The following is a 13,782-nucleotide window of genomic DNA, read 5'->3' on the forward strand; positions in this document are numbered from 1 at the left end:
CAAGTTTTTTTCAGATTAATGCCGATTGATAAAAAGTCAATATTCCCTGATAGTTACTTGCATAGGATTTGAATTTTAAAATTTAGATACAAATTTAAGATCTAACATTTACTTGCTGTGTGACACTGAGATAGTCTACCTAGGCTCTAAATTAGCTTTGAACACAACCCCTCTTTTCTAAAAGAAAGAGGCTCCTTTCATTTACACTAGCATAGAGATTTGGAGATTTTTTTTTTGCATCTACATAATATACTTTATTTTTCTTTTTTAGTATTCTTTGAGTTTTGTGATACATGTGCATAATGTGCAGGTTTGTTACATAAGTATACACATGCCATGGTGATTTGCTGCACCCATCAACCCATCATTTAGATTAAGTATTTCTCCTAATGCTAGCCTGCTTCTAGTCCCCCACCCCCGATAAGCCCTGGTGTGTGATGTTCCCCTCCCTGTGTCCATGTGTTCTCATTGTTCAACTCCCACTGATGAGTGAGAACATGTGGTGTTTGGTTTTCTGTTCTTGTGTCAGTTTGCTGAGAATGATGGTTTCCAGCTTCACCCATGTTCCTGCAAAGGATATGAACTCATCATCCTTTATTAGGGCTGCATAGTATTCCATGGTGTATATGTGCCACAGTCTATCATTGATGGGCATTTTGATTATATTATTAAGCCTGAGATGGAAAAGCTCTTGTTGCCCAGGCTAGAGCGCAATGGCTCAATCTCAGCTCATTGCAACCTCCGCCTCCTGGATCCAAGCAAGTCTCCTGCCTCAGCCTCCCAAGTAGCTGGGATTACAGGCATGCACCACCAGGCTTGGCTAATCATTTTTTGTATTTAGTAGAGATGGAGTTTCACCATGTTAGGCTGGTCTCAAACTCCTGACCTCAGGTAATCCACCCGCCTCGGCCTGCCAAAGTGCTGGGATTACAGGCGTGTGCCACTGCACCTGGCCCAATAAATACTTTTCTTTATATTCACTATTATGTTTCAGGAAATATCCCATACTTTAATAAAATATTAACATTATTCAGTTTTAAAAAATAAATCTTTCTTAGAGATTTATAAAATCAAATAAATCAATATTAAAAGAGTTCACAAGTAATCTATATACTGGGAATATTTATGCAAGAAAAACAGAGGGCTTTCAGATTTCCAAAATGAATTCATAGTGAAATATTTTTAGGATGAGCAAAGTCAGATAATTAAGTTAAAAGAATGAAGTAATTTCAACAATACATAAGAGAATATCATGGATACAGAAAACACTATTGAAATAATAAAAATTCAAGAATAGATGAAATGGCTATTTATAAGTGACTTCAGTTACTACCATAATATAAACATAAAGGTGAATGTCCAAAACCTAGCTGATTCATGCTAAAATTTTCAATAAGTTTGAGTGGTAATATAACACCCCAAACTTTTATTTCAAGGTAGTAAAGATATACTTTTTTACTATATTCTTCAGGGCTTGTTTCACTTGCTTATTTCTTAAGGTGTATATAAAAGGATTTAAAACAGGTGCAGTTGAAGTGATGAATACTGCTACTCCCTTGTTTAAAGCTACCCTTTCTTTTGCAGAAGGTTTAATATACATGAAAATGCAGCTACCATAAGAGATGGAAACAACAATCACATGGGAGGAACAGGTAGAAAAAGCCTTCTTCCTCAAAATTGTTTTTATGATATTTCCGTAGGAGTACATTACCAGGGCCAATGTAATCAGGAGAGTGACAGTGGCTAAAATAAAGCTTAACAATTCAATTGCCCGTGTGTCTGTGCAGGAGAGAGTCAGAACAGGAGAATAGTCACAGATAAAGTGGTCAATAATATTAGCATCACAGAATTCCAACCTCAGGCCCATGGTAAGTCCAGGAAAGATTGTTAACAAACCAGCCCACCAAGAGGCAACAGCCATCTGGTTGCAGACTCTGTTGGTCATAATGGTTGCATAATGCAGGGGTTTGCAGATGGCCACATAGCGGTCATAGGACATGGCAGCCAGCAGAAAAAACTCTGATACACCCAAAAAAATGACAAAAAATAATTGTGTCACACAAGCATCATAGGAAATAGTTTTATCCATAATCACTATGCTGACTAGGAATCTAGGGATGCAGACAGATGTCAACAAGATTTCTAAAAAAGAAAAATTTCGAAGGAAGAAATACATGGGTGTTTTGAGGTGAGAATCCAGCAAGGTGACCAGGATAATGATCATATTTCCAGTGACACTCAATAAATATGTTAAAAATAGAAAAAGGAAAATTACAATTTGCCAGTGTAAATCATCTGTTAGTCCCAGAAGAATGAAGGTTGTCACCACTGTATGGTTTCTCATGATTAAATTCCTTCTGAATTCCGTCAGATCTGGAAAAAATAAATAATATATGTTTAAAAAAAAAAGGCTTCACTGAGTAGAGATTTAAAAGTGATATGAAGAACCAAGTAACTCAATTGAGAAGAATACACTTCTTTTTCTTCTATGATTACAACAATTTCGCCTATCAGTCAGAACCCCAGAATCTTTTTCAGATCTTTTTTACTTTGAGAAAGAATGGTTTTATTATTTCCTATTATAAGTATCTGCACATTTCTCTGGTTTAAAGTTTTGTCTAAAATACCAAAATGTAACTCCTGCAATTTCACTGAATCCACAAGAAAACATCTTTCAGATCAGATTGGTTAATCCCCCTATTGTTAACGTAATCTCAGGATTTTTTCAGCTAGATAGAGCTTTTCTGCACACTTCTACATCTTAAAAGGCTAATTAGAACTGAAATCTTATAATTAACCTTTTTAAAATTGTTCTTTTCTGATGATATATTTCTGGTTAGTCTTTGGGTTGTTTGATACAGCCAATGAGAACTTTTTCAATGGAAAGAACATTTATGAATCTCAAAATTATGCAAATCTCAAAATTAGTATGTAAATATGAAGCTGAAATTTTACATGGAATTTGGAATTTATTTACTCAATTGTTCGGTAAGCTTCAACTTCATAAGTAGCTTTATCAATGTAAGAAATATTTTATATTCAGTACTGTTAAAGTACTCAATCCTTTACTAAGTATGAAGGAATATATACATCCTAATCAAATTTTCAGTAAAAATGACTATAAATCATTGTTCATGATGCTATTCTAACAGACAAACTTAGAGACGCTTTCAAATATATATATTGAATCTTTAATCAAGAGTTACATAAATTTTTTTTTCTAATTCAGAAATTAATGGGTTTAATCTTATGGACACACATTCAGAATAACTTATGTAGCAATTACACAAAATGACAAAATTATGAAAAAACTTACTTTCCATGAATTTCACAAGAGTTTTATTGGCTGAAGCATTGTGCAATTTTTCTTTTGTATCATTAACAAAAATGTAATATTAAATGATTTTTCAAAAAATATGCATTTATTTCTAACCCATATTTTTTCTCTATTTCCATACTCTCAACAGAGAAACCTGTTCATATTAAAAGCCAGGGAGATTTAATAACAAACATTTGTGGATCTTTCTCTATCTCCCTCTCTCCTTCCTTCCTTCCTTTCTTTCTTTTCTTTTTTCTTTCTTTCTTTCTCTCTCTCTCTCTTTCTCTCTCCAATCAGCTTACATGTGACATTTCAAACACATTTTTCTGACTTTTCCCATAAATAAAATGAGTAATGTCTGGATTCAGTCTAACTTAAAATCTGAAAACCTGGTTGATTTATTTATTTATTAGAATCAAAATAATATTTTTTTTTAGTTTGCCTTTTAAGAATTCTGGTCACTACTTAGAGTTTCTCATTGTCTCTGGAATAAAAAGAGCGAGCGTGCCATAGATTTACCCTTGTTCTTTAGTAATGAGTATGTTTACTCAGAACTGATAAAGAGCTCTGGGGATTCTTTTGGAGAAGATACTAATTAACTATTTTCTTCATTAACTCTAAAAAGAAAAACAAAATAACAAAGTTAATTAAAAGTCTTGCTATGGCATCTGTAGAAAAATCGGAAATGTTGATGTTAAAACAAAATCTAATTCCTGTAATGAGATTAAAAGTTTGTATAAAGTACTTTAGACTTTTCAAAGTATCTGAGCTAAGACTGATCCAAAGAAAGAATAAAACTGGAGCTCTTTCATTCTTCACTCCAAAGGAAGAATCAATCTACCTAATGACAACATTGTCTGTAACTTCTAATTAATTGAATCTTCACAAATTGACTCATATGTTTTTTTGAGTCAAACATACTTACTTCTTATCCTCTCCATACAACTTCATAGCATGAAATATGTATTATATACTAATATAACAATTAGGAAAACAATGGCATAATTAGAAAGTAGCAAATAATAGAAAAATCATTAATAAAACCCCTTTAGAAGAAAACGTGTAGATTTTTGCCTACATGTCCTCTAAACCAAGGAGATGACTTATTCTTACATTAAATATAATGTAAAACTATAAGAACAAAAGAAAAGCAAATCTTTTATGTTTGTTCTTTATTAAGAAAACCATATTAAAAATTGATGAAAGAACAAATAAAATTGGTAACCAAGAATTTTAGAGACATTTTCTATAGACAGTAATATCAGTAACTGATTTAGATATATAGGAATGATAAGATATTTTCCTTTCAGAGGATTAGTTATAGTTTAGAAAATACCTAAAATATAAATATTTAATTAACAAGCAAAATGCTTCACTTTTTATGTATTAAATATGTTCTCTTCACACAAACTTCGAAAATAGAAGAGGAAGATGGAATACTTGTTAGAGTTCTGTAAGGGAAGCAAATCTATTCTGAGTGATATGAAATAAAATAATTTTTAGAGACTATGAATGTATTAAATCATGTATAGTTGTGTAATTGATGAAGAAATACATGAAAGATTGTTGCTTTAATTTCTGGTGATACTACTGAAGTTTTTTGCAGAAAGCAAGGTAGTCAGTTTAGAAGAAAGCCAGATGTGAAGCAGGGAGACATCTTACTTTTAAAGAAACAGATTATTGAGAAACAGTGATTACTAGAGAGATTAAAGTTCCAGAAAGAAAAAGAAAACCTTCAGAGGTAACATCAATATATATACAGGTATTTTATTTATTCTTTTTACACTGGGATTTTTTGTTATGTCTGACTTTTGGTCAGAAATGAGAATTTTGGTTTGACCCCGATAGAGGGCAACTTTTTTGGGTCAGAGACATCAAGAAAATTACTGATAGTACAGCAGAGTTAGAGTGAAAATGGAAAAATTGATGGATTTTGAACAAATGGTCAATTGTATCATTAAAAACACTTGTTCAATTTTAAAGCTGTGTAGATTTGGAAGCCAAATACTTAGGCGGATACAGCAGGCTTCATCCCAAGATGTTTGCCAAATTTTGAAGATGAATAAAACAGAAGTTTGAAGAGATAATCTCTGCATTTCTAAAATGCCTAGACTCTTAGTTGTAGGAAGACATATATCCCACCTCCCACCCCAAGGTATTCACTGGAATCTTGAAAAAACCACACAGTAGGTACTGAATTAAGCCAAAGGTCATTGAATCTATCTATACAATCCAGCTTCAGTTCAAAATCTAGCTTAATTCCCGTTCAGATTAAGTTGTTTGCCTCATTTCTCTCTGCACAACATTGAAAAATAACCTATCAGAAGCATAAAAGAATTTTTAAAATAAGGTCTAGTGCTCAGCAAAACAAATAAGCAAGCAAAAATGTAGGTTGGCAAGACCAATAAAAGCAATAGAAATAAAACCACAGATGATCCAGATATGGGAGTTAGGACACAATGATCACAAAATTGTTATTATTTATATGCTCGAGGGAATAAAAAATTGATAAAATAATTAAAATATTGATATTGCAATAGATTTAAAATATATAGAGAGGGATCAATAAACAATAGAATTAAACAACATATCTAAATTGAAAAATGCGGTAAATCATTTTAATAGCTGAAAGTATACATTTGAAGATAGGCATGAATAATAAATATCCAAAATAAAGAAAGAAAATAAGAACATGGAGAATAAGATACATGTGGAACTGTGATCAAAAGTTCTAGTATACATGTAATTTGGCATCCCAGAAGAAAAGTAGAAAGAATATAGGGCAGAAGCAATATTCAAAACAACAACTAAAAAGAATTTCCTAAAGTGCTAAAAATTATCAATCCAAAGATTCAAGAAGCTCAGTGAACCCCAAGTAAAGACCACACTCAGTGGCATCTTCCTTCGTGCCCACTGAAAATGAATATAGGCAAAATCATTATGAGTAATGGCAGTATATAACAGCCTCTGCATTTATTTTCTACCCTATTTTTCTCCTAACAATTGCTGATTATGTTTAAATTAGATTAATTTGAGTCCTGAATGGAGCAAGATGTAAAGCAGAGTCTTCATCCAGCCTTTACTTGATATGTGTTGGGAATGAGAAATAATTTTGTTTTAAGCCATTGAATTTCTTTTTACATACACCAGTAACATAAGTTTTTATTATCATTATCAAGTATTATGGACTGTGCATAATTGTATGTGCTATACTTTTATCCAACTGGTAGTGCGATAGATTTGCTTATATAAGCATCACCATAAACACATGAGTAATGCATTGTGGTACACATTACAGTAATGTTATACCACATACAATGAATGTGGTTCAGCAGTGATGATGGCGACACCTCTGGGTGGCAGGAAAATTTCAGCTCCATTTATAATGATTGAGACCATAATCATATATACAGTCCATCATTGACAAACATTGTTATGCAGTGCATGACTTTTATACACATATACATACACACACAGTTATGGTTATCTATAGCTATTATATTTTTTAAATGTGTTTTTCTTTCCATTTATTTATTTATTATACTTTAAGTTCTGGGGTACATATGCAGATCGTGCAGGTTTGTTACATAGCTATATACACATGCCATGGTGGTTTGCTGTATCCATCACCCCGTCACCTACATTAGCTATTTCTCCTAATGCTACCCCTTCCCAATCCCCCCACCCCCTGCTATTCCTCCCCTAGCCCCTCACCTCACCCCCAGAGCCCCAGTGTGTGATGTTCCCCTCCCTGTGTCCATGTGTTCTCATTGTTCAACACCCACTTATGGGTGAACATGTGCTGTTTGGTTTTCTGTTCTTGTGTCAGTTTGCTGAGAATTATGGTTTCCAGTTTCATCCATGTCCCTGCAAAGGACATGAACTTATCTTTTTTTATGGCTGTGTAGTCTCACTCTGCTGCCCAGGCTAGAATGCAGTGGTGCAATCTTGACTCACTGCACCCACCACCTTCTGGGTTCAAGCAATTCTCTTGCCTCAGGAACCTGAGTAGCTGGGATTGCAGGCATGCACCACCATGCCCAGATAAATTTTGCGTTTTTAGTAGAGACAGGGTTTCGCCATGTTGGCCAGGCTGGTCTCGAACTCCTGACCTCAGGTGACCTGCCTACCTTGGCCTCCCAAAGTGCTGCAATTATAGGTGAAAGGCACCCTGCCCAGCCTTAAATATTTCAACTTAATTTATAGAATAAGGGATACATGTGCTGGTTTGTTACAGGGATAAGTTGTGTGACGCTGATGCTTGGGGTACCAATAATCCCGTCATAATGAGATAAGCATAGTACCCAACAGGTGGTTCTTCAGCCCATGCTCTCCTCCCTGGCTCCCCCAAATACTGACTCCTAGAGTCTATTCTTTCTTCATGACTAGCCAACTATCCCAGCACCATTTTTTGAACACAGAGTCCCATCTACATTGCTTATCTTTGTTGATTTTTTTGAAGATCGGACAGTTGTAGGTGAGCAAGTTTATTTCTGGGTGATATATTCAAGATTACTCAGATTGTTGGCAGAATCACATTTTTTTGTGGCTGTAGAATTCATGGAAGCTGTTTTCTTCAAAGTCCACAATGGAGAGATACACTATAGCAAATGAGCGAGCAAGAGTCTTGTGTAATTAGCATAATCATGAGTGTCAATGCATTATCTTTGCCATATTGCATTGGTTAGAAGCAAGTCACAGGCCCTGCCAACACTTGTGGAGAAGACATTATACAAGGTCATGAACACCAAGAGTTGGTTATTATGGAGACTATTTTAAAGTCACCTGCTACACCTTGGAAAAAAAGACATATTCCTAAGCTTGGTAGTGAAAGCAAACAAACAAAAAAAAGTATCTGAAACACTGAAATGGAAACATGCTGAATATAACATGTAGGAAATATTTTTAAAAGAAATGTATTAATTTTTGGTTAGAAAATATTGTCCTTCTTTGCAAATTCTCTTAGAATAAGACAATCAGCCTAAGCCTCCAATATTTTTCCCTCATTCTAATAGATTCAGCTGCTATAGCAAGTCCAGGTAAATACAAACATAATCCTAAGGATAAAAACCCTAAGGATGAAAAGCCTTCCTAAGGATTGAAGCCAGTATCCATAACAAACATACTAAAAACAAGATTAAAAATGAGAGTGAATTCAGTATTTGAAAACAATGTACTAGGTCCATATTGTCTAATATAAACTTTGCTTTCCTTGTTTTTTAATGTGAAAGAAACAATACTTAGGGAGGTCTTTAGATAATTTCATGAGTTTTATGTTTACATTATACTTTCTATTTTTATTGTATCTTAATGATGTGCCTATATATAAGTTATATTTTGCCTAAAATACTCAATACATTTTTTATTAACAAATAAAACACTTGAATAACACATTTTATATCTTGGGGCCATTTTCTAGTTCTATTTTCTGCTTCTTTACATGCTTACATGTAATTGAAGTTTATTACCTTGGCAGACATTTATTTCAGGTTAAAATAAAACAGTATTGACAATATAAAATCCAAAATAATTCTAATACTGTTATTTCCTCACTGCTGTTTTCGTTTCTCTGACATTTAATGTTTAAAAATAGTAATTTCCAAAGGATGCCTAATTAAAATTATTCAACATAACCTCAGGGCACGTTTGTTACTACCATCTCTCTCCAGAGACATCTTAATTCTGGTTTACTGCAAGAATCTCCTGTGAATATTTTGAAGGAGAAAGAAAAAAGCAGCTAAAAACAGCCTGTGCTGGAAAAAATATTTTAAATAAAAAACATGTTTTCCTGTGGGAAGGTGAGGAAAGGAAAAAAAATATTATCAACCGATCTTTTTTTTTTTACAAGAGCTACTGACAATCAAGTAAAACATCATAGTAGAAAGTCTTCCTAGTATCCAGGGTCGAGACATTGCTATTTTCATGGAAATTGGGGAGAAAAAAGAGATACTAAATGCCTAGCCGTTGGAGAGTCCTTTTACGTTTCAAGGATGTTCTGTCCCAACCGTTTTCATTCATATGCTATACAGCTCATCTTTTTCACAGGTGGTACCTTTTTACTCTTACTTGTGATCTGAACCCTCTCCTTCTTACAAACTAAGAACTTCACTTAACTAAAAAGTAAAATATACAACTTCATCATCTCTGTTTACCCATTTCCCTGTAAGTATTGTCCTGATCCTAACAAGGATCCACATTTCCTTCCTTCCTTCCTTCCTTCCTTCCTTCCTTCCTTCCTTTTTTCCTTCCTTCCTTTATCTTTTCATTTTTGAGAGTCTCATTGATTGACACTCCAGGAAAGTTTGATCTTTCCTGGAGTGTCAGCAGAGTCTGCATCCAGTTTGGTCTGAATCCCTCCGCTGTAACCAGATGCAAACCCCCCATTTTGCTACTGCCCTCCCCACTTCCATGGCCTCTATCTTTACTACTAACAACAAACGAGTACCAGACACACTGTTACTCAGTCAGTTTCAGACTTTCAGACTTTTACCACTGATTGAGACATCCAGATTTTTCACCATATTGTCACCTCTTTCCTGAATCTCCAGCTGCAGGACCTTTTGGATAGTTTACTGCAGTCTGGTTGTAGCAGCTCTTAACACCAACTGGGACAACATCACCTGTCGGGACCTCCCCTACTTCTGGAAGAGAAAGCAAAATTTTCAGCTGGACTCGTTCCTACATTATGTTCCATCCCACTGTATATAACCAGGTTCATCTTTCCAAATTCCATCTACTCATTATATAAGCAGGTTATTATGTAAGAAAATCAAAGCAGAAACAGGTTGGGAAGTTTATGAAATATTCCCAAAGTAAAGTGTCAAACACTGATGCCCAGTTAAAGTAAAGCCACATAGCATTTGGGTTTTAGCAGTTAAACTGCTACCACATGGAATTATATATTTGTAAGTATATTTTCAATTGTTTCTCTCATTTTTTCAATTTTTCTAATTAATTTATAACTTGGATGGCTTCACTTTGACTGTTAGAATATCTTCTATAGAATGATATTATTTAATTCAGAAAGGAAAATCTTTGAAAAGCTTTCAGGACTTTGAAATATTCTATTTGTATTTTAGGATTAGAGAAATATTAGCCTGATGGTCCTGATTTACTTATAAATTATTAATTCTCTATGTAGGTAAGACTGAAATTAAATATCATGAAATATTATGGAAAATAACTTGCAAAAATACTTCAAAATGTTTTATTTTCAGATAATCAGAACATGTTGTCATTGGTATAGTATCTGAGTAACAGTGAAATGATATTTTATATTTTAATGTTTTTTACCTAGTCTTCATGTATATATGATCAAATTTCTTTCTCTTTTTTTTTTAGATAGTCTTGCTCAGTCACCTAGGCTGGAGTGCAGTGAGGTGATCTTGGCTCACTGCAAACTCTGCCTCCAGGGTTCAAGCAAGTCTCCCACCTCAGCCTCCTAAGTAGCTGGGATTACAGGTGCCTGCCATCACACCCAGGTAATTTTTATATTTTTAGTAGAGACAAGGTTTCACCATGTTGGCCAGACTGGTTTCGAACTCCCTGCCTCCCATAGTGCTGGGATTACAGGCAGGAGCCACCACTCCCAACAGATCAAATTTTTGAGGGAAAGTAAAACGCATTTGTTAAGTATATTTTTCTTATACAGATGTATTTATTAAACCTATCAAGTAACACATTCAATATTAAATGGCTAAAAACCCACAAGGCAAATATGAGACATACATTTTTTTGGCCATGGTTAATATATATCTTCGTAATTCAGTATAACTTGATTGGCTGATTTTTTTTGTTGTTTATTATAGACCTTATACGTTTCCTAACCCAGCAGATGTGATAAAATGCAACCCTGAATTCACTAAATCACTGTCTCTTGTTTTCCTTTATAGACTTGTTAGCAGTCAACAATAAGAAATGAAAAATCATACATCTGTGAACCAGTTCATTCTTCTGGGATTAACAGATGACCCAAAGCTAAATGTTCTGACTTTTATATTTCTATTTTTTACATATATACTGAGTATAACTGGAAACCTGACAATTATTACTCTCACTCTGATAGATACACACCTCAAAACGCCCATGTACTTCTTCCTTAGGAATTTCTCTTTTCTAGAAATCTCATTCACAACAGTTTGTATTCCTAGGTTTCTGGTCAGCATTGTAACAGGGGATATGACCATTTCTTATAATTCCTGCATGGCCCAGGTGTTTTTCTTTATACTCCTCGGTTCAACAGAATTTTTCCTTTTAACTGCTATGTCCTATGATCGTTATGTTGCTATCTGTAAGCCACTGCATTACACAACAATCATGAACAGCAGAGTCTGCATCCAGCTTGTAATTAGCTCTTGGCTAGCTGGATTTCTCATTATCTTTCCACCTGTGATTATGGGGCTTCAACTGGATTTCTGTGACTCCAACATCATTGACCACTTCACCTGTGATTCCTCTCCTATGCTACTGATCTCCTGCACAGACACAGCATTTCTAGAGTTCATGGGATTTTTCCTGGCAATATGCACTCTCATGGTAACTTTAACATTAGTGATTCTTTCCTATGTTTTCATCCTTAAGACAATTCTGAAAATTCCTTCTGCTGAACAAAGGAAAAAGGCCTTTTCCACTTGTTCTTCACACATGATTGTTGTCTCCATTTCTTATGGAAGTTGCATTTTCATGTATGTCAAAACTTCAGCCAAAGAAGGAGTGGCTTTGACCAAAGGTATAGCAGTGCTCAATACCTCTGTTGCTCCCGTCTTAAATCCTTTTATTTACTCGCTAAGGAACCAGCAGGTAAAACAGTCTTTTCAGAACTTGATCAAAAAATGTTTTTCAAGTAAATTTTAGTCACTAATAAATTTATAGCCTGAACTTTAAATGGAAACTTATCTGTAATATAATACTAACATTTTTCTCTATCTCCATCCGATACTATTAATATATTCAACTTATTTTTCCTTCAGAATTTGTTCTTCTATCCCATGTTGACCTCACTTGGCTTGATAACCCCTTTATATTTACATGCTCTGAACATTTTCTGAACATGAGTGATTTAATGTCACATAAATGGGAACGACGTTTAGCAACAATCCCAGAATTTAGTTTTAAACACTCATTGATAGACTTTCCCTTTGATCACCAAAAAAAAAAAGTTATCATCAAGCAATTCTGAAAAATTATTTATCCCAACACATTAGCACAAAGTACTAAAATAAGTTCTTCTGTGAGGTAAAGTCTCCTACTTCTAGTATATTTATATTTCACCTTTTATCTCCTTTAGTTCACCTATGCTATTTGGTACATTGGCATTCTATATCTTCAATGTGAATTCCATTCTTTAATATTAAAAATATCTTGCTCAATGTCTTTTCTTGGTTCAAATTCCAAAATTACCTCAAGTCCGGTTCTGATATTTCTGCCAAGCCCCAATACTCTCACTACAAAGCACCCTTAATGAACTACACTGAGGATAGCCCATTTCTTTCTGTTAATTTGCTGATGCCAGGCCAGGAGTTTACCTGCAGCTCCTTTGAAAAGAATCTGGCTTGCCTTTAAATCCCTGTGCTTTCTATCTCCCAAATGATTCTTAAAATTTCCAGAATGCTAATGATACCCTCAATTGTATTTATATGGTTGCATTCTTTTAAAAAATTTTGATATCTTTATGGACATTGGAGGGTATGGAATTAAGTATGTTTACACTGTCTACACCTTGATATAAACTTTTCCCATAAGAGGTTCTTAATTGTAGTTATAGACTTGTAAGAATAAAAATTTGTTTAGTATTTATCAATTAGCTTTTTTCCTATATTCTTCCACAAGCAATGCATGAACACAGGAAATTATTTAATTTACTATCAGAGCACTTTTCCTTAATATGCATTCACATTCCTAGTTCTTAGGTTCTCTTTTCTCCCCCATTTAAAAAATGAGTTATTCAAACAAGTGTTTGTAGAAACAACGTTACATGTAATCAAAAGCAGGTGAATGAAAACTAACACATTCAATCTGAGAGAGAGTATGGATGTCTAAATGTCTAAAATAGCCATATGATATTTGTATCTGTATATCTGAGCAAAAGATTTGCTACATCTGCTTATAGGAAGTGTTTCATTGCATTGGTAATAACTTTAGTTACAATTCAGAAGAATATTGAACTATTTTAGGCATTATAGAGCTAAATATTCCAGCTATTCAAAATTGGTTTATTTCTCTTTGCTTTAGAAAGCTTCCTATTTTTCTGGTATTGCTTAGCAGATTCTATGTAAATCTGAATTTGCTCTGCATCTATTGATGTGGATATGGTTCAAGTAATGTGATGCTCAATAAAGTCCAGATCCTTCAGTGCATGTGGGTAGAGGGAAAGGATGTGCTGCATAGTGTTTAAAAACCAGTGCTCCAAAAACAAATGACGTAAGTATAAATTTTAGTGTAAATTCTATATTTCCAGTTGGTTT

General features: G+C 34.1%; 2 protein-coding genes across 2 annotated transcripts; one reads left to right on the forward strand and one right to left on the reverse strand.

The window, feature by feature from the left end:
• Positions 1–1,426: 1,426 nt before the first annotated feature.
• On the reverse strand, positions 1,427–2,344 carry LOC105715997 (olfactory receptor 6C74-like). Its single transcript, XM_012450538.2, has one exon. The coding sequence runs from the start codon at positions 2,342–2,344 to the stop codon at positions 1,427–1,429; it is 918 nt and encodes a 305-aa protein (XP_012305961.2).
• Positions 2,345–11,236: 8,892 nt separating this feature from the next.
• On the forward strand, positions 11,237–12,172 carry LOC105715998 (olfactory receptor 6C76-like). Its single transcript, XM_012450539.2, has one exon. It carries the CDS (start codon positions 11,237–11,239, stop codon positions 12,170–12,172), a length of 936 nt encoding a protein of 311 aa, XP_012305962.2.
• The last annotated feature ends 1,610 nt before the right edge of the window (positions 12,173–13,782 follow it).

Source organism: Aotus nancymaae, unplaced genomic scaffold, assembly GCF_030222135.1.
Source record: "Aotus nancymaae isolate 86718 unplaced genomic scaffold, 86718_ANA_hifiasm-v0.15.2.pri h1tg000016l, whole genome shotgun sequence".
Lineage (NCBI taxonomy): Eukaryota > Metazoa > Chordata > Mammalia > Primates > Aotidae > Aotus > Aotus nancymaae.